The 22,050-nt window shown below is 40.9% G+C and overlaps 2 protein-coding genes across 2 annotated transcripts; both read right to left on the bottom strand.

Moving 5' to 3' along the window:
- Positions 1-302: 302 nt before the first annotated feature.
- Positions 303-2,163, bottom strand: LOC116039631 (perforin-1-like). The gene is made up of 2 exons (XM_031284559.2): positions 1,628-2,163; positions 303-1,491 (listed from the first exon to the last, which is right to left on the bottom strand). Exons 1-2 carry the CDS (start codon positions 2,161-2,163, stop codon positions 303-305), a joined length of 1,725 nt encoding a protein of 574 aa, XP_031140419.1.
- A 10,020-nt stretch (positions 2,164-12,183) lies between these two features.
- On the bottom strand, positions 12,184-14,379 carry LOC116039567 (perforin-1-like). The gene is made up of 3 exons (XM_031284450.1): positions 14,324-14,379; positions 13,590-14,116; positions 12,184-13,378 (listed from the first exon to the last, which is right to left on the bottom strand). Exons 2-3 carry the CDS (start codon positions 14,114-14,116, stop codon positions 12,184-12,186), a joined length of 1,722 nt encoding a protein of 573 aa, XP_031140310.1. The 5' UTR covers positions 14,324-14,379.
- Positions 14,380-22,050: the final 7,671 nt, after the last annotated feature.

A 22,050-nucleotide genomic window follows, 5' to 3' on the forward strand; every position in this document is an offset into this window, starting at 1 on the left:
GTATAATTATGCATTTCAATTTTACATGTAACCACAAAACTACACAGTATTTTTAATACAATAAATCACACTGACACCTGTGTTGTCTTTGTTGATGCTTTATTGGCCGAGTTTTTTAACTAACAGAAAGAAGCAGAAGAAAAGAACATTCCTCACAAACATGCAGTATTTGGATTACATTTGAGAAATTGAGAATGTGTAATTATTTTCTTAACAAAAGTCAAATAAAGAAATAGTAACAGTGTGAAATATGCAATTAACTAGATGCAAGATAATCAAAAAATTAAATCCTTATTCTCTCATCACCCCATCTCATGTTGACCGCTGACCTTAACCTTAGCATTCCTCTTCCCTGTCTCTCCAAGAAGGACCCCGTTTCTAGTGTGGAAGTCCTTGGCCAAAGAGGGACTCATCGGGGAGGGCATGTATTCTTGACATTGGTCACCACCAAGACTTGGTGCACACTCTACTATGTAGGAGAAGAAGAAGGTACCGTGATCTAACATGCAGCTATCGCTCACTTTTCCTCTACGCAGATCAAATGAACACTCACCAAGCAGATCACTGTTCCAGTAAGTATCCTCATCATAAACACTGAACTTCAGTCTGTTTTTCATGTTAATGACGATGGGCCCAAACTCAAATGTCTCTGGCCATTTAGGATTGTCATTGTTACTTATGATGTCAGTACGCCTATTCAAATCACCGTAACTAACCACCACTGAACCATCTGTCTTAGTCCACTTATCACCATACAGATTTTCTGCATAGAGACTGAAAACCTTCAATGTTGCAAGACCTTTCCCAGCAGGACAGCAGTTTGACTTGATATTCTGATTACTATTGCAAACACAAGCACAAGGATCTCTTTTGCTGGATCTGTGCCCAATCTTACAGGTTTCTGAGCATGTTTTCAACACTGCATTTTTCTTGATGTACTTCTCCACCTCTTGCTTCAGTCCGGCTCTGGCAATATGACCACTTGGCAGTATGGTGTGCAGGGGATTTATGTTGTATTGGACCACATCAGGTGTGGTTTTCAGTGAGGTAAGCCAATTGTTATAGACAGAGGGGTTTGATTGGCCTTCAAAGAGGATGTCAGCCCCGTTGATGTTTCCACCAATGACCTCTGTGGTACGTTCATTAAATGTGCTGCTGAAACTTTGACCAGAGCCTAACTTCTGCTTCTTTGCCTGACAGTGTTGGTACTCGGCCTTAATGCTAGCAGTACTTGCAAAGCTAGCAGAGGCCTCGACTGACAAACAGTCTTTGACGTCTGTTGCAGACAGTCCACTCATGGTTGTCTGGCAGGTCCGGACAGCAGTGCTTGCTTTTATTTCCCCTCCCAGAGACACTTGTGTGATGTAATGTGTACCATATGTGTCGATCAGACTGCGATATGATGGTTCTGTCTTACATGAATAGGATGGAAGGGAGTTCACAGCTGATTCAAAGTCATGACTCAGTGGAGGGTTTGTTGCCATTCTATAGCTGTAAAACACAGGGATCATATACATAAGTTACTGTCGATTGCAGTATTAAGTATTAAGATTACAGTAATGTTCATATTTGTCACTTTAAGCATGAAGTTAATGACGAAAAGACAAATATCTGTGCACATACTCACCGGTAGAAGCTACAGTAGACAGAATGGCTAAAGAAGGTGTAGTGGTCTTGTTTCGACTTTTGCATGGCAAAGGAAGATTCTTTGGAGTGGGAACCTCCAAAACCAACACCAAGCTTGACAGACGGATCTACAGGGATTTCAAGGCCAATTTTCCAATCATTGGACACGGATGATGTAGAATCATTGACAAGAGTTTCGACAGAATCATACTGGATACCGGAGACCTTTAAACTGCACTTGGGGAGGGTTCTCCAGTCCACCACGACAGCTGGAACCTTCTGGCTCTCTCCATTCATGTAGCTGTTTGTGTATAGCCTGCAAGTGCCATTGCCAAGCTTCCATGTTTCAGTGTCGATGACATAGGCACCTTTCCGCCCCATTGTGACGATGTCGAAGCCTTCTCCACCCAGATTGTAACCAGGGACAAAGGGAGCCTTTTCACACTGCTGCGGTGTACCAGTGAAGCTTACACTGGATAGAAGACACAGAGGACACCATGCCCAGAACAGGAGCATGAGATGCCACAGCCTTGCCATCTGTATGGAAGAAATAAAAAGCAACAGAAGATAAAAGGCATGGACACAGAATCAGTTAAACAATGCATGTAATATTTCAATATACATTGGATATCACTAAACTAATGACTGAGGAATAAGAGGAATTGGATGCAAAAATGTTGTACTATACTATGTAAATACTATGCTATACTCCCCTGTCTACTAGACTAGATAGGTGAGAACTCAGGGGTCTTACCTCGGCTGTTGACAGCAAGTTCTGTTCAGTAACTTATAATATCTGACCCATGTTATAATGGTAATGTGGAGGTGGAGTCTTCATTGCTTGCCTTTGTGATTCTCACACATTTTATTTTAGGTATGCGTGTGTGTGTGTGTGTGTGTGTGTGTGTGTGTCTTTTGTTTGTGGGACATGTGGCATGGTTTGTCATGTCTTTTGGAGGTGTTATAACCTGACACGCTAGATCAGGGGTGGCGAACCTGTGGCTCTTGAGCCGCATGCGGCTCTTTGCCTGCTCCTGTGAGGCTCTTACTGTGTGGCTGGGGGCTGTGTCATTGGTTGATTGTTGTTTTTAACTTTTCTGAAACATACAGTATTTCAGATAAGTAAAAAAAAAAAAATTTTTGAATATATTTGAATACATCTGCCAATACATTTGCCAGTTATTTTAAAATGGAAAATAATGCAGCAGAGTTGAGGACAGATTCTGCAACCTGAGGAAAAACAGCGGCCACAGATCACCTTCCTCGTTAACCCTTTCACTGCTGAATCTGATTGTTTGAAAGCCCCTTCAGTGACAAATGAGTGAGAGAGTTCTTTGAGTGGCCACAACCGAGTTCAAGCAAGACCTGAAAAGGATTGTGGATAACAAAGACTGTCAGGTTTCCCACTGAGTCAGTCTAAGTGAGAAAAAAAACTATGAAAACTGCTATGTATTATGACTGTCATCAGATCTGGAAGACACTGTTGCTGTTGTAGTGTGGACGTGCATGTGTTGTGTGACTTTTTGCTATGGTGCGTTTTTTTTTGTGGCTCTTTATACCTAACTGGTTGGCCACCCCTGCGCTAGATGGTTTGTTATACAGAGCCATCTGGAACTTGTTTGGAAGAGGAAAAAAATATGCGGGCAGGTATCACGTTGTGGCCGTCACACACATCAAACCCATGTCTGTAGCTGCCGCAGGCTGATTGGTTCGGTCAAGTGCTGTTCGGACACACACGCATTACTTAAAGCCTGGCAAGATGGATTTTCCTGTGATGTGTGATCCTGCGATACTCGCATGATCTCGCGAGAAACCAGCTGCTCTGCAAGGTAGGTGTTATGCCTTCTCTCCGGCCTGTGTGGCCTGAGGCATTATCTTTTCTTGGAGTCTGTATGTGGGTCAATGACGAATAAGGGTTGGCCAGATGAAAAAATTAAAAAACTTTGAAAAAGCTTTTTTAAAGGCATCCTTGAGTTTCGTTAAAATGTATATTTTGTGTTATTGTACATTTTATTTCATTGGAAATAGGATTTTCACCATTTTTTTATCAAAGGTAGGACCAAATGGACCTAAAATGTCAAGTGGTGTAACCACAAAGGAATGATTAATATTTAATATTTCATCCACTACATTGTTTGTGAGTGCACTCAAATATAACTCCTATTTCCAAATTTCACCCAAAAATAGATTTTATTAGGATTACTTCTAAATTTAAATTATATTTGTTATTGCAATATCAAGTGGTAGACGTGCTGGAAACATTTGTTTTCTAAATAATCTTGGACAAATTGTGTAAAAATCTTAAAAATTTGTTTCTACAGTGGAGTAGAGTATTACATTTTATCAAACATTAATATACCTGCACATTATCATTTTTTCAAGAAAAATACTGGTTACCCCATTTGACACAAACCAGTTACACCACCTGACGTGATGCTTGTGACACTAAACTCAAAGTAGTTTATTGAACTTGCCGTTTAATTTCATTTCAATGACAAATATTTAAATTTAAAACTCATTAGATTAAACAACTAACATCTTAACAAATTGTGTGTGTATGTGTGAACAGTATTTGTGTGTGAGAAAGAGGTAGATAGATCGGTAAAAGAGGGAGAAGCAAGTCTGTTTAGGGTTGTGCATGCTCTTTAACATGTTTACAGGTAAAGCACTCATATTATGCTTTTTGGGATGTCATAGGTTTACAAAGTGAAAAAGCCCAAAGTCCTCCCCAAAGGAACTTACCATCTCCAACAGAAAACACTGTTCACAAACTGCTCCAAACAGCTCTATTGTAGTCCAGCCTTTACTTCAGAGACAAACGTGGTCACTTTGTAACACGCGTTATAATGCTCACCTAGCTGCTAGCGTGGCACGCCCTCATACTCTGCTTTTGACTGGCTAGTAGTCCTTACCTAGCTACTGCGCATGTGCGACTCCCAACAAAGATGGAACAGAAGTGAGATGTCTCACTCTGTAGCTAAAACAGAGAGCTCAACACAGGGTGAAAAGAGGAGCTGCAGCAATGTGTAGTACAACAAAAATATGGTGTTTTTTGAAAATTAAACCATGTAAAACTATTCTGATATAACCCCTAAATACAATTATGAACCTGAAAATGAGCATAATATGAGCTCTTTAACGTATTCTGGTGCATTTATCTGAATTCAATTTGATAAACTGCATTTTTTCAATGGCATTTTTAATATTTAAGTAACATTTTATACTTAAATTAAATAATCCTTGAATGTTTTAGGTATTTTAAAGCTGCTGTTCTTGTACCACATTAGGGGGTCACAGTTCAACTGCCTCATTCTATGTTATTAAATTGTTAAGACATTATTGTAACATTGCAAAGGAATGATATGGAAATTTTAATTTAAGGGTAAAACTTTTTTTAAACACTAAGTCCTTGCACTATAATGATTTAGCCTAGCCTAGCTAAATAAGCTATCTTAATAAAGTGTTGGATAAATTACCTCCACTTTTAAAAAATACAAACAATGAACACATACAAATAATTCTAAATAGTAATTAAGTTCATATAACCTATTGGACCAGTAACTGAACTAGTTATATTTGAAAAGATTGGCCAAAAATTGAGAGGCTTGTAATAGGAGTCAAAAGGTATAACCGGTTACACCATTTGACATTTCAATGTAAAATCAAATTTGTCAGGCATTATATTGGACACATATATCAGCATATGGCCTTGGTGTAAATAAAACATAATTTTTACACTAAATACAAATTTTTATTCAAAAGAATGTTTTTCAATGTTTTACTTGGGTAATACCATTTGACAGAGATGGGAAGTAACGAAGTACAAATACTTTGTTACTGTACTCAAGTAGATTTTTCAGATATTTTTACTTTACTATTTATTTTTGTGTCGACTTTTTACTTTTACTCCTTACATTTTAACACGAATATCGGTACTTTCTACTCCTTACATTTTACCAAATTGGCTCGTTACTTTAGTTTCAAATAATTTCAGTGGAGTTACCGTTATTATTTTTCGCGTCATCAATACCGAATTCAATCTAATTGGATGGGAATATACGTTGCACTTCCGCACCACTACAAGACGACCCGACAGATTTGGCGGCATTCATTCGCGGCAAATCATTGCGGCTTGATGGTGGTAACGTTAGCACATAGTAGTATGGACGGCGACATGATTGAAAATGAAGAAAACGGAGATCCCAGAGATTCGGCAGATAAGCAGCAAGACATTCAAGGCTACTTTTACTTTTATACTTTAAGTAAATTTCCAAGCCTGTACTTTGTTACTTTTACTTGAGTAAAGAAGTTAAATCACTACTTCTACTTTTACCAGAGGAGTTTTTAACACAAGTATCTGTACTTCTACTTGAGTACGGGAACTGAGTACTTTCACCATCTCTGCCATTTGACATGTGAACCAAAGAACTGAACTTAACCTAAAATGTCTTATTAACTTATATTTATCAGAGTGTTATTAACCTTGTGATGCAGCACTTATGCTGATCAGGGGTCCTTTTCTCTGATGTAACTTCCTGTCATGTGGTCTTCTTGCTGATTTCAACAAAATGGCACCTTAAATGGTGGTTACACCACTTGACATTTCAGGAAGCTAGCATGACTGACAGGATTCCCTAAATTATTAAAATAAATATGAGCATCATTTTAAAATATATTGTAAATACGTATAATAACCTTTAATTTAGGTTAATGCCCAAGTAGTTTATGGGAAATAATAATAATATTTTTTATTAAGAAATTTGACCTTTTTAAGCAAGATAAAAATTTTGGTACAAAGTTTTGACGGTTACATCACTTAGACATTTTTGCCATTAATCGCCAATTATTCTCTTAAAATTAATTAAAACCAAACTCTTTGAAATATGGCCTCTAAAAAAGTATGTATAACATAATTTGTTTGTCTGTTTTTTAAATGTAATGTATTTAAATTTAATTTAACCTTATAGACACAAAAAAATGGGCGTCACGTTATTGACCCATGTACGTCCGCCCCATACTTGTGAACATGATAACTAAGATAAATAAGAATGAAAAGAATTTGTACAACGTAAGGAGAGGGGCAGTGCATTCCACAGCCTGGGTGTCACTGCCTGAAATGACCGATCCCCTCTGGTTTTAAAGTGAGTGTGGGGAACCACTAACAACATCTGACCTGATGACCTCAGACTCCGGGAAGGAGTGTGATGCTGTATCAAGGTAGATATATAAGAAAAACCTTGTCTGTGCAAGGCTCTAAAAGGAAGGACCAGAATTTTGAAATTAATTTGAAAATGAACTAGTAACCAGTGAACTGATGCTAAAACAGGTGTGATGTGCGCTCTTTTGCTTGTTTGAGTTAAAAGCCTTGCAGCAGAGTTCTGAACAGCCTGGAGACGGTAAAGCTCTTTCTTGTTCAAACCAGTAAAAGACTCTTAAAGTAATCCAAACAAGACGAAATAAAAGCATGCTGTATGTTGGGGTTAGTGCCTCTGCCAATCACTTGACTGATTGCTGCCCCGCAGGCTATACGATTTTACAGCGTCATTGGTTGGTAGCATGTGACGGATGGCAGTACCTCTGGTCGAACCTCCAAGGGTTGTCAGGAAAAGTTGCTGTAAAACATATAGAAATACAAATTACACATGTAGAACAAAGTGGATAGCTTGTACAATATCATTTTGTAAGAGAAGTCAGTTCAGTTATAATGATATTTGAATTTATGCAATTATATAGTGTTATCTTAGGGCAGGGTAGGGCCACTTAATTACCATTTTGTTCCTCCTCTCCTGTTGACCAATACTCCTGTCTAACTCCTGCAGCTCAGTGACTGAGTGACTCATGCTTTCTTTAAGTTGTTTACCAAAATCTCTTACCGTGTTGTCCAGGTTCCTTATTGTGGTTAAAACATCACTGAGGGAAGGCTCAGTCTCTGTGGCCAACTTTCATGTATCCATGGGGCTAGCAGCGCTCGCAGCATAGCTAGCTGTGGAAAGCTAACTTGTTTCCCGCATTAGCATACGGGCTAGCAGTCTTGAGCGGAGAAAAGTCTTTACTGTTGACCGCCGACAGAGTCTTTCTTGGTATCTTCGTCCTACCTTGCGTTATAACACCGTCGGTGAAGTGTAATCAGCATATGTTTTAGTCAATGGCAGTATTTCAGTTCGAATTTGGGACCAAACGAACGGATCTTTTGTCTGCCTTGTTCGCCAGGTGTGTATACCGGTGTTGTATACGGAAGTCAGGACAGAACTTGAATCGGTCACCTGAAAGCAGAGGCACTGTCTTCCCCCTACTGGCGTGGGGGTGTAACGGTTGGATTTGTACACTGAACTGAGCCACTTGTTAGAAGTGAAATGTGAAATGAAAGAAGTGAATTTTCTTAGTTGTGAAAATCATTCTATTGATAGATTCTTGTTTTAAGTATTTTCACATAATACAGTTAAAAAAACGAAATCAAGCACAAAAGTATTGTTTTTAACAAAATTGTTATCAGCCTAAAAATAAATATATTCTCTTGCTATGTTGTTTATCTTACTTAGATTTTATAAGACCAATAGTGAATCTAAATCAAGTGACTGCAAACCTTTTATATGCTACTTCAAAAACTTAAATGGAGCTGGTATAAATAAACATTTTCAAAACCGCACTCAGAACAACCAAACGGGAACGTTGTGTGGAGGTACAGTGCAACCACAGGAGAACGTTTCAGTTGGTTGGTTCCCTTAACGTTTAGGGAACGTTATAACCATGAGGGAACATTCCCTAAACGTTAGTTTTTGGTCTGGTTCGAACTAACCTTTAGGGAACCAGAAACTAACGTTCCCCAACGTTCCCTAAACGTTCTGTGTTAGTGGGGGTGTGGCTATGTCCTCCAGAGGACAGGTCATGTCACGTCTTGAAGTGTATTCCCCCCTTAAAAAACAGTAGTGCGGTAGTAGCTGTTAGCTGCTAGCTGCCCTCCGGTGAGTGTGTACAGCCAGATAGCCGCTTGCCGTTAGCTGCTAGCTGCCGTCCGGTGAGTGTATTCAGCCAGTATTCTGTGATAATCATCCCAATAACAATCCACGGAGCGCCCGGTGGTCTGGTGGATGTCCTGCATAGGACAGATCATGCCTTCGCAGCGAAAGGTTTAGATTATTTCCCCCTCAAAATAGGTAATTGAGCACTGTAGTGGTTATGACCATATCAGTGACTATGTAACTACATGGAAACGGGATAAACGATGTCTGTGGCTTGCACAGTAATAGCGTTACTGAAGCTTAGCAGTAGCATCGAGCTGTCTCCTGGGAATTCAGTTGTAGCAGGAAAAGGTAAACAGTAGTGTTCAGATCAGAGCGTAGTGTGTGAAGAGTGAAGAGCGGAAGCTTGGAGTAACGTAACTATGGAGAATATAGCAGATATACAACACACGGAAGAGCCTTTTGAGTTTGATGGTCGTCCTTATTTATTCAAACCTGAGTATACAGACGAAGAACTAGCCTCACAAGAGTTGGAAAGAACGAGACAGACAGAGGGGAAACAGGCAGATGAACTTGCTGCTCCAAGCGCAAGCTAAAGCTAGCCTTTAGTAACTGGAGGACATAGCAACATCATTGCCGTTCCGTGAATTGTTATTGGGATGATTATCACAAAAGCCAGTCTGAATACACTCACTGGACGGCGGCTGGCAGCTAACGGCTAACGGCTATCTGGCTGTACACACTCACCGGAGGGCAGCTAGCAGCTAACAGCTACTGCCGCACTACTGTTTTTTTTAGGGGGGAATACACTTCAAGACGTGACATGACCTGTCTTCTGGAGGACATAGCCACACCACGGCCGCTCCGTGGATTGTTATTGGGATGATTATCACAGAAGCCTGTCTGAATACACTCACCGGACGGCAGCTAGCGGTTAACGGCTATCAGCTAGCAGGGCAAGCTAGCTACCGGCAGGATCGAGACAGGGACCAGGGTAGGTGAATTTAAACAATGTCTGAGTTGAAAACGCATCTTGTTGACACGTAAGGGCCCTGTTCATGTGGCACAGACATATTAATTGCATTTTGTGTCTGTTAAGAGGCACAAAGGTACTCTAAAACTTGCCCCGCCCACTGCCGTTTTAGCTCAGGGGATGCTTGTAGTACGTAGCTGCAGCCTCTCCGTGTTACCTGCACTGATTCGGGTCGGGTTTTTTTCTATCGAAAGTACTCGCGTAGCTATAGCGATCAAGATTAACGTAAAAATTGGCCGGAATTCTCCTTTAAGACACCAATTTTCTTTGTGAATGAATAACGTATCGTAAATAAATAAATGTTCTTCCTTGAAATACAGGGGGCATAACTATACACACCCCTATGTTAAATTCCCATAGAGGCAGGCAGATTTTACCTAGAGATTGACATGGGGTACTTTCCAAAAGATGATTTTTTAATTCCTCTTTTTAGTCAACTTTAGCATAGGTTCATCAACTTATGAGAACAACTGTAAAATACTTATAATAACATTAAAGTTAGGGTAGTACGGTGCGTTTTATTGATGGAATGTGGGGAATGGTATAACTTAATTAAACAACTTTTTCCTGATACCTATAAAGCACACTGTAGGCTGCCATATATTTTAAAACTGGAAATTTAAAGTAGCATAAAATTAATTAATATATTGTGAATCTTTTGAAGAGTAGGTGCCCAGTTTCATCCCCAGTTTAGAGAGAACTAAGTCTGACATTAACTTAAAATGAATTTCAAAATCCTTCGCCCTCTACCCATACAATGAAGAGTTTTTTTTAAGATTATTTTTTGGCATTTTAGGGCTTTATTTGATAGGAAAGCTTAGACATGAAAGGGGGGAGAGAGGTGGAATGACATGCAGCAATCAGAATCAACCACGGTCGCTGCAGCAAAGCCTGAACCTGGGGCACATGGTGCACATGCTCTACCAGGTGAGCTACCCAGGTACCCCTACAATAAATAGTTGGTAATTTTGCCAAATACATGCACAAATACAACAATTTATAATTACCATCTGCTACAGTATGTGGATGGTTGGTGTTGTTTTTTACCTTGTGAGTCTGTGTGTGTCATTATGGTATATTGTAGCCCTGGAGACACTTGCTGTATCTGGATCTGTCACAAAAGCAGTTTTGAGTACTTTGCCAGGTGGTCTGTCTGCAGCCAAATTTTGTCACCGTGATAGCGTCACAACCGTTCAAAATGCAGACACAAAACCGCCGAAAGGTAGCAGTTGAGATCAATATTAAGGCTGAGTTTGAAGAAGGAAGTAGTGAAAGGGCCATTTCCCCTTCACCACTGTACCTCATACAACCCCACATCAAAAGATCCCAACTGTCCAGAGTGCAGTCCTTGAATAAAGCAACAATCAGAATCAGAAAAGGATGTATTGCCAAGCAAGTAGCACTTACGAGGAATTTGCCTTGGTTGTTGGTGCTTACATAAACATATTAAACATTAATATGAAATAAACAAACAATAAATACAGAAACAAGTAACACAAAAATTATAACTATTATACAACTATTAACATAAAAAAAAATGCTGTATGGATGTTTAAAAAATTTTAAGGGATGTGCAAAAGGTTAGGATATATAGAATATGCAGAGGACAGGTAACTAGAACAGTATGTCATCCAAGTGCTTGTCATCTCCTACCAAAACTGCACTGAGTACCCAGGGCCCTCGTGTGAGGAGGGCCCAAAAATATACTAGAATGAATAGCTGTGGATGCGGGAGGGGCCCATAGAAAATGCCTTTCTACAGGGCCCAGAATTTTGTGCTACGCCCCTGGTTATCGTAACACAGAGTTATGGCCAAATACTATTCACTATGTTCTGTTGTTGATAGTACTAAACATTCATCAAGCAATTCAAAGGACAAATATGTGTCCTTAAGTTGTATCAATAAGCAGCTTGGGTTCAAGTTAACTTACTGCATTGCAATATAAAGAACAATTTATAAGGTCAATGCCTCTGTTTGAGAGCCAGTCTTTAAATTAAGTTTTACAGTATATGACATGATATGGTTTAGTTTGTAATGTGTAGGTATATAGATATTTTAAAATATGTTTCTGTTGAAATAAATATACCTATAAAGTAGTTATGTATCTCTTACGTTTGCCCTCTCATGGACATAATGCCCAGAAAAAAAATGTTGGTCAGTTTTTTCAGCCCTGACATGTATAGGAATGATCGGATGAAATGAAGAGGAAAAATGAGAAGAGCCTTCTGTGTGCCGTCTTGACTTTAGTCGTTTGCTTGCATTTGTATGATTATGCATTTCAATTTTACATGTAACCACAAAACTACACAGTATTTTTAATACAATAAATCACACTGACACCTGTGTTGTCTTTGTTGATGCTTTATTGGCCGAGTTTTTTAACTAACAGAAAGAAGCAGAAGAAAAGAACATTCCTCACAAACATGCAGTATTTGGATTACATTTGAGAAATTGAGAATGTGTAATTATTTTCTTAACAAAAGTCAAATAAAGAAATAGTAACAGTGTGAAATATGCAATTAACTACATGCAAGATAATCAAAAACTTAAATCCTTATTCTCTCATCACCCCATCTCATGTTGACCGCTGACCTTAACCTGACTGACTGATTTAGCATTCCTCTTCCCTGTCTCTCCAAGAAGGACCCCGTTTCTAGTGTGGAAGTCCTTGGCCAAAGAGGGACTCATCGGGGAGGGCATGTATTCTTGACATTGGTCACCACCAAGACTTGGTGCACACTCTACTATGTAGGAGAAGAAGAAGGTACCGTGATTTAACATGCAGGCGTCACTCACTTTTCCTCTACGCAGTTTAAATGAACACCCACCAAGCAGATCACTGTTCCAGTAAGAATCCTCATCATAAACACTGAACTTCAGTCTGTTTTTCATGTTAATGACGATGGGTCCAAACTCAAATGTCTCTGGCCATTTAGGATTGTCATTGTTACTTATGATGTCAGTACGCTTATTCATATCACCGTAACTAACCTCCACTGAACCATCTGTCTGAGTCAACACATCACCATACAGACCTTTTGCATAGAGGCTGAAAACCTTTAATGTTGCAAGACCTTTCCCAGCAGGACAGCAGTTTGACTTGATATTCTGACAAACACAAGCACAAGGATCCCTTTTGCTGGATCTTTGCCCAATCTTACAGGTTTCTGAGCATTTTTTCAACACTGCATTTTTCTTGATGTACTTCTCCACCTCTTGCTTCAGTCCGGCTCTGGCAATATGACCACTTGGCAGTATGGTGTGCAGGGGCTTTATGCTGTATTGGACCACATCAGGTATGGTTTTCAGTGAGGTAACCCATCTTTTATAGATAGAGGGGTCTGATTGGCCTCCAAAGAGGGATTTAGGGCGGTTAGCAAGGTCTCCACCAATGACCTTTGTTTCACGCTCCCAAAATGTGCTGCTAAAACTTTGACCAGAGCCTAGCTTCTGCTTCTCTGCCTCACAGTATTGCAACATTGCCTTAATGCTAACAATGTTCTCCAAGCCAGCAGAGGCCTCAACTGACAAACAGTCTTTGACTTCTGTTTCTGACAGTCCACTCATGGTTGTCTGGCAGGTCCGGACAGCAGTGCATTCTTTTATTTCCCCTCCCAGAGACACTTGTGTGATGTAATGTGTACCATATGTGTCGATCAGACTGCGATATGATGGTTCTGTCTTACGTGAATAGGATGGAAGGGAGTTCACAGTTGATTCAAACTCATGACTCAGTGGAGGTTTTGCTTTCATTCTGTAGCTGTAAAACACAGGAATTATATATATATTAGTTACATCACAGTTCCATTTTATCACATCACATGTCAATCTTTATGTTGTTTGTTTTAAGCTAAATTGCTGTCATTACTGCCAACCACCTAAAACACTGTAAAACAAAGCATTTCTCAGTGAACTGACCAAATAAAGTTAGGGTAATGGCAAAAGAAGACAAATATCTGTCCACGACTCACCTGTAGAGGCTAACGTCGACGGAATGGCGAAAGAAGCTGTAGCGGTCTTGTTTAGACTTTCCCATGGCAAAGGTAGATTCTTTGGAATGGGAACCTCCAAAACCAAGACCAACAGTGAGGATAGGGAGGTCTAGCCCAATTTTCCAATCATTGGACACAGATGATGTAGAAGCGTTGACAAGAGTTTCGACAGAATCATACTGGATACCGGAGACCTTTAAACTGCACTTGGGGAGGGTTCTCCAGTCCACCACGGCAGCTGGAACCTTCTGGCTCTCTCTATTCATGTAGCTGTTTGTGTATAGCCTGCAAGTGCCATTGCCAAGCTTCCATGTTTCAGTGTCGATGACATAGGCACCTTTCCGCTCCATTGTAACGATGTCGAAGCCTTCTCCAACCAGATTGTAACCAGGGACAAAGTGAGCCTTTTCACACTGCTGCGGTGTACCAGTGAAGCTTACACTGGATGGAAGACACAGAGGACACCATGCCCAGAACAGGAGCATGAGATGCCACAGCCTTGCCATCTGTATGGAAGAAATAATTAGGGACAGAAAGTAAAAGGCGTGAACACAGAATCAGTTTAACAATGCATGCAATATTTCAATATGAATTTGATGTCACTAAACTAATGACTGAGGTATAAGAAGAATTGGATGCGAAAATGTACTCAACTATACTATAATATACTCTCCAATCTACTATACTAGATAGGGGAGAACTCAGGGTCTTACCTCAGCTGTTGACAGCAAGCTCTGTTCAGTAACTTACAATATCTGACCCATCTTATATATAAATTTGATATGAAGGTGGAGTCTTGATTGCATATGTGTTTCTCACACATTTTTTTTCATTTAACCACCTGCATTTAAGCTGTGTGTGTGTGTGTGTGTGTGTGTGTGTGTGTGTGTGTGTGTGTGTGTGTGTGTGTGTGTGTGTGTGTGTGTGTGTGTGTGTGCGTGCGTGCGTGCGTGCGTGCGTGTGTGCGTGTGCGTGTGCGTGTGCGTGGGCTTCTTCCCCAAACTGGTGGTGTGGCGACTGCCATCTAGGCCTTCTGTAGATAAAACACAATGGATACAAGTAATTAAGTAACTCATGCAACCCTACTTCAAAACTCCAAACTATCCCTTTAAGAGTGCAGTCCTTGAATAAAGTAAGCAACTTAATTAGATTTCTTTACACAGGGACTCTTGGTGCTGTCATACACTCACATGGCTGTACCATTGCTATGCTGCCGATGCTCAGAGGTCTCATTTACTCACGCAGAAAACGGGGCTGAAAATGTGCGTACGCCACTTCCAACGCAAAGGTTGTGATTTATAAAAAACAAACTTGACGGGAGAATGTGCGGTCCTCCACGCAAACTCTGACCCATGCGTACGCACATTTTGGAGACAATGGGAATTGTCGACGCAGATGGTGAGCTGAAGTCAGACTGAAGAAAGTAAATATGGGAATAACGATTACTCGTAATATTTTCAAGTATTGATGTCTCACGCACATTTTTTCATGTTCCCACTTTCTTCACGTGTAATGCTGCATGATGGCACTGCTGACTACGCCAATGGAAGAATCAGGAGAGAAAGAGACTTCAGGGACCATGACGATGACTGGCTAATATGCCGATTTAAATTCTATGTACTGAATTGGGTCCAGTAGAGAGAGCATCGTGCCGGAACCATGCCATCCCGGTCCAAATACAGGTCCTCGCCACTCTGGGGGCCACCGGCTGTTTCCAGAGGGAAATGGCAGACAAAGTGTTTTATATAAATATTATATATAATTTTCAACTTCATCACTAAGGCTTGTTTGGATATAATATATAGTTCTGTTAAATCTTATCATATAGGTCTGGTATATCGAAGCTGTCCCCGAGTGGCGTAATGCCTGCCGTTTTGGAAGGTATTATTATATAGGTAGTCTATAGATCAGGTTTACCTACACTGCGCGAGAACACGCCGAAATTATAATTCAATTTGCTGCAATTCCCGAGCGTCTGAGAAGTTTTTTGCTTTTTCCTCACCAGTCATCATGATTTGGCGTAACGAAAGAACAACTGCCAGGCCATTAACATACTGATCAGCATTCATGAGGGGCTTTGCATTGACTATTTATGGTTAAAAATGGGCGTGTACAGGGTAGGATAAGAGGGAACATTTCTTACAGATGTGCGTACACACGGTTTTATGAATATTATTTTTTTTATATTCAAAGGACTGCCGTGAAATTGTGGTCCGCAGAAGATAAATCCTGATGACTTTGATGATTCTCTGACTATTCCTCTAGCACCACTATGAGGTTGACGTTTTTGTTTTTAATGGGGGTTAGGGTTAGGTGGATTTAACATAAAGGTGGTACAGATATTAATGTTCCCCATGGATGAGTCATGAAAACTTTGGTGATCTTAATTTGGAGGTGTATGACTGTCAGTAAATGTTGTGTGACAGACAGACCTAGTCATGCCTGGTTAGTCCATCATCTCTGGTTTACTTCACCTTTCTCAATTCACTCTCCCTTCTCTTTTCATTATGTACAATAATGGTTCTTCCTCATTCGTCCATATCCTTACAGGAGAAATCTGGCCGATTTTTACCGGACTCTTGATCGCTAGATGTATCCGAGTACTATCGATAGGAAAAAAAACGATGAAAATTGGTGCTAGCAAACTGGAGTTGCTGCAGCTAATGTCCAGAGCTCCCAGTTAGCTAAAATGCCAGTTGTGGGGGCATGTTCTAAAGAGTGCCTTTGTGCCTCTTAACAGACACAAAATAAGATTAAAATCTCTGTGCAACATGAACAGGGCCCTTACATGACAACAAGATGCATTTTCAACTCAGACATTGTGAAGAAACCGTTTAAATTCAAAGTTTGTACTGTCACCTACCTCTTTTCCATGGGTCGCTTCACCGAAAGACAAGAAGAGTCAATCACAGAGATCATGCCTTCGTGACGAAAACTTGAAGTTTCTTTCCCCCTCAAAAATAGGTAATTGAGCACTGTAGTGGTTATGACCATATCAGTGACTGTGTTACTACATGGAAACGGTCCAAATGATGCCTGTGGCTTGCACAGTAATAGCGTTACTGAAGGCTAGCTCTAGTCTCGCGTTTTTTTCCCTATCGACAGTACTCTGTGACATCTAGCGATCAAGATTCAGGTAAAACTCGGCCGGATTTCTCCTTTAACTGACCCTCTACTGGGTTCCTACATGGCTGACCCATATGGCCAGTCTAGTCCAAGGTCTTCTTCTCTCCTTCAACTAATGCTCCCTCAACAATCCTGTAATGGGATTTTGGCAGTAAAGTAGGAAATTGACTAACCAGCTGTTGTCTTTTCATCTTAATTACACACAGGTGATCTCCATTCAAATTAGTTGGTGACTGGATACAAGGCATCATGCCTATGTATGTTTCATTTAAATGGATTTAAAGGATTTTGTTTTCACTTTTGCTGTTATTATAAAAAGAGCAAACAACAAAACATGAAATCCAAGTGGGGTGAACCATCTAATTTTTATAGGCACTACTGTATAAATACCTGGAACAAATGTCATATTGGATGACGTGTGACATTTTGGTTCATGTGGTGTAGCAGGGTTGCTATGATCGAGTACTTAACATTCACACATTAAAAAGAGGATCTGTGTCTTTTAATTAATGCTACGTTGCTATGATTAATCCTTCACGAAGCAGCTTTGACAAACTTCGCAAAACAAGATTTTGTGATCATTTCACAAATCAGCCAATATATACTTTCATGTTTTGTTGTGTTTTAAGGTGGGATGCATCTGCAAACTTGCAGCACAGACAAAGAGCACAGTTCAATCGTGTGACACAGGAAATGATGTATGCATCTCTTGAGATGCCTATGTATGTGTCATTTAAACGGATTTAAAGGATTTTGTTTTCACTTTTGCTGTTATTTCAAAAAAGAGCAAACAACAAAACATGAAATCCAAGTGGGGTGAACCATCTAATTTTTATAGGCACTACTGTATAAATACCTGGAACAAATATATTGGATGATAGCGCTTAAACATGCAGTATAAATAGCAATTAAGAATAAAAAACAGTTACTGTCATCTCCAGAGATATACAAACTTCCTGTCACGCAGTGAAACTGTGCTATCTGTTAGCGCTGCACGTTTTCGGATGCATCCCACTTTGAAACACTGCGAAACAATCTCTAGATACTGTATATATATATTGAATAATATGTGCAATAATAAACTATAAGCAGCATTTATTGTCTGTACACAATTCTTTCTTTTTACTGTTTGAACGGCCCTACATCAAAGCAGCAATGTCTGCCCTGTTCCCAGTTCCCACACTACAATTAACCACATTTGTTCTTGGTTCAGTTTTGTTCATCTGACGTATTTCTCACTGTGTCTCATGTGGTCGAGCTCATTTACTTGAATGAGGAAGCTTGCTTTTGCAAAAGCTTTACCGTTTATGGAGCTTAAACTAAGAAGGAAAGATGCACCATATTGAATAGGCCATGTAGGCCTAGTTTTTTAGACAAGTCGGTCATTAGGTTACTAACCCATTAACCATACCCTCTTTGAAGGTTTAACTCTTAAACCCCAAACTATGTATATTCATTTTGTCACATGAAATCATACGAAGTACAACTCCAGTAAAAATGTAAAACTATGTGTAACCGGGCCCAATAGAGAGCTTAGCCAAAATGTAGCAATTTAACACAGTCGACAACGCCACCATGGGACTTTCACCCAATGAGTTTAAAATTTAATTTGATATCAGTTGGTACCAATCCGGGGACTCCCACTACACAGGCAAGCCCACATAAATGATCAGAGACGAGATTGATTTGGGCAACTCAAAATTATTTATTATAAACCCGAAGACAATGTTCATTTGAACGTAACTGTAAAAATAAGTTAAAAACAGAACCAATGCAATAAAAGACAAAACAACCAAAAATACAAAACACAGTAGGAGAGGAGAATTTCGTTAAAGTAAAGACTATTGAAGTGGAAACTATTAAAGTGGGTGGATCGTATAACAAAAGGCAAGGACTACAAATGAACACAACATGCAAATATCAAAATAAACCCAAATATACACTAAAACCATGCAGTGTTACTAGTAAAATGAGCCAGTTATACGTCACCACCTCTACGAATAACTCAAGCAACCACTAGGTTTCTAAAAACTCAGGCCAGATTAAAAGTCACTAAACCTAATGCACAATATCCAAAAGAAATGAACTCTCCTCAATACAAACATAAAACCACATCGTTTTTTTTTTTTTTGACCCACCGATAGACCATGTACAACTACCTTAATCCCATGGTCTAAAGAGTCCAGTAGTCATGCTACTGCTGGAGCCCAGTACCCGAGAGAATTTTATTCGGACCCGCATGTAGACCTGCTGCTCCATCTCCAATGGTTTACTCAGTGTGAATTGGTCATGTCTCTCCTTCCTCTGCCTGGCTGCAGCCTCCATTTAATCCTTGGCACAGTCAAAAGCGGGGGGTGGCCCAGAAGGAAGTCCACAGGTAAGTGGTGTTGGGTACACGTAGGGGTACAGATCAGATTATTGGCATATTATCAAAGATGTTTATCAATATTAATAAAGTTATGAATATGGTTATTAATAACTTTATCAAATCAACAAACAATCAAAACGGGGCACCACCCTGGAACTTCAGGGGCCAATATTGAACTGTGGAATAGTCTCATTTGTCAGTGGAAGGGTGAAATCCGAGCACTGACCTGTGTTTAACCAGCAATTAATACAACAAGTATACAAATAATCACAAACAACTGCTAATTAACGTATAGTAGAATTTATTAAAATCAAAATTATCAATGGCCAATCAATAATCCTTTGATCAATTAAAACCAATATACGTTTCTTTTAAGTACAACAAAACAAAGCAAAAACAAAACAGCATGTGGGGAGACCCTCTGTGTGTGTGTGTGTGTGTGTGTGTGTGTGTGTGGGTGTGGGTGTGGGTGTGAGAGAGCGAGTGTGAAAGAGTAGGGGGTGACGAGGTGTAGTCTAGCCAAAGACTACAAAAATGGCTACTCCTGTGAGCTGAACAAAACTGTTTCACCCCAAGAGGGCGGTATTGATAGGCTAGGCTAAGATTAGCCGTTAGCTCATTCAGGCTAAGCTATGTGCTACCAACAATAGGCTAGCTGCTAAGCTAACGTGTCTGCACACGTGTGGTTGACAAGAGGGAGACACCGGAGCGCAGAACTGTGGAGCGGTGTGCGCTCTGCAGTTTATGTGACTCGCTGTTTGACCAGCTGTTCACCTTAGCGCGTGTGTGTAACTAGCTATGTGTTCATATATGTGTGTGTGAGAGAAAGGTTAGAGAAGTAGGAAAGAAAGATATATATATATATATATATATATATATATATATATATACTTGGATCTAACAGTACCTAAAACTCCTCAGCAGTGGGAGAAGCAGAAAGTAGCATTTACAGCCTGAACAAGCTAGCTACATATTCAACACAACATATCAACAATGCACCGTGATCAGAGTACATTCACAGAATAGATTTGACTCAGCGGTCACAATTCTAGATTAATACATTACACGCGCAGCAGTAGCGCTGTATTAATCAGATCACATTAATGGTAACACAAAGTAGCAGCAATAGCAAATTACTCATTAATAAAACACACTATTTATCTCTGCCCAGACGTAAGCCTTCTTACTGTGTGTTCAGTCCGTTTGATCGTAGGTTTCCACGAAAGAAACGGGGGTCCGTGTCTACTCGTCAGCAGATCAGAGGAAGCTCTCCTTCCAAAAAGAGCAGGAGGAAGAGAGCTAGAGTCGACTTGAGAAGAAAAACGTGTCCGATTTCCTTCTAGAGAACGTGTTGTTCTCTCTGCAGTTTTGAAACACGATGTGTGTTACAGGATCCAGTGGTGAGGTAACACCGAGAGGTAAATCCACTTTCTGGCGAAAGTGGAAGTTTTGGCACAAGCTTGCGTGCTTCCTGCAGCAACGGGGTTGCTATGAAAGACGAAGATTTTTGGTGTCTAAGCCAGTTTTATAGTCTCAGGCCCCATGCTGTGTTTGGGGTCCACTGGTCCAATGGGAATGCAGGACCTCCTGGTGTTTCGGCCATTTTGTGCAGTAACACCTAGGTGCGACTTTTAGGCTGCAAGGTCTGCATGCAGGCTGTTGTTAGAAAATGGGTGATGAACCATCTTTCCTGAGGAGACCTGGATCGGAATTTTCCAAGTAGGCCTTCTTTGTCTCAGGCCCATTGTCTCTGAGCACATGTTGGCTGGAAATCCTTTGTTTGGACGGTCCCAACAGTTGTTGGGACCGTCCAGGAGTGAGTTAAACATTATCTTGTCAAACAAAGGATGAGACAAAGAAGGCCTACTTGGAAAATTCCGATCCAGGTCTCCTCTCATCGGTTTCCTGCTGAGAACCATGGCCTCAGATTTAGAGGTGCTGATCCTCATCCCAGCCGCTTCACACTCGGCTGTGAACCGATCCAGTGAGTGCTGAAGGTCACAGGCCGACGATGCCATCAGGACCACATCATCTGCAAAAAGCAGCGATGAGATCCCCAGCTCACCAAACTGCAACCCCTCTCCACCCCGACTACGCCTCGATATCCTGTCCATAAATACTACAAACAGGATTGGTGACAAAGCGCAGCCCTGGCGGAGGCCAACTCTCACCTGAAACGAGTCCGACTTACTGCCGAGAACCCGGACACAGCTCTCGCTTTGGTCGTACAGAGATTGGATGGCCCTGAGAAGGGACCCCCTCACCCCATACTCCCGCAGCACCTCCCACAGTGTCTCCCGGGGGACCCGGTCATACGCCTTCTCCAGATCCACAAAGCACATGTAGACCGGTTGGGCATACTCCCAGGCTCCCTCCAGGATCCTTGCGAGAGTAAAGATCTGGTCCGTTGTTCCACGACCAGGACGGAATCCGCATTGTTCCTCTTCAACCTGAGGTTCGACTATCGACCGAACCCTCCTTTCCAGCACCTTGGAGTAGACTTTACCGGGGAGGCTGAGAAGTGTGATACCCCTGTAATTGGCACACACCCTCTGGTCCCCCTTTTTGAAAAGGGGAACCACCACCCCGGTCAATGCCCCCAGCCTCCACAGGGATGCACGAAAAGCTCCGCCGGAGGTGTGAGTTGAAAGTCTGTCGGACAGGGGCCTCCTCCAGACGTTCCCAGTTCACCCGCACTACCCGTTTGGGTTTACCAGGTCTGTCCAGAGTCTTCCCCCACCCTCTGACCCAACTCACCACCAGATGGTGATCAGTTGACAGCTCTGCCCCTCTCTTCACCCGAGTGTCCAAAACATACGGCCTCAGATCAGATGAAACGATTATAAAATCGATCGTTGACCTTTGGCCTAGGGTGCTCTGGTACCAAGTACACTTATGAGCATCCCTATGTTCGAACATGGTGTTCGTTATAGACAATCCATGACT

The sequence above is a fragment of the Sander lucioperca genome, chromosome 4, assembly GCF_008315115.2.
Source record: "Sander lucioperca isolate FBNREF2018 chromosome 4, SLUC_FBN_1.2, whole genome shotgun sequence".
Lineage (NCBI taxonomy): Eukaryota > Metazoa > Chordata > Actinopteri > Perciformes > Percidae > Sander > Sander lucioperca.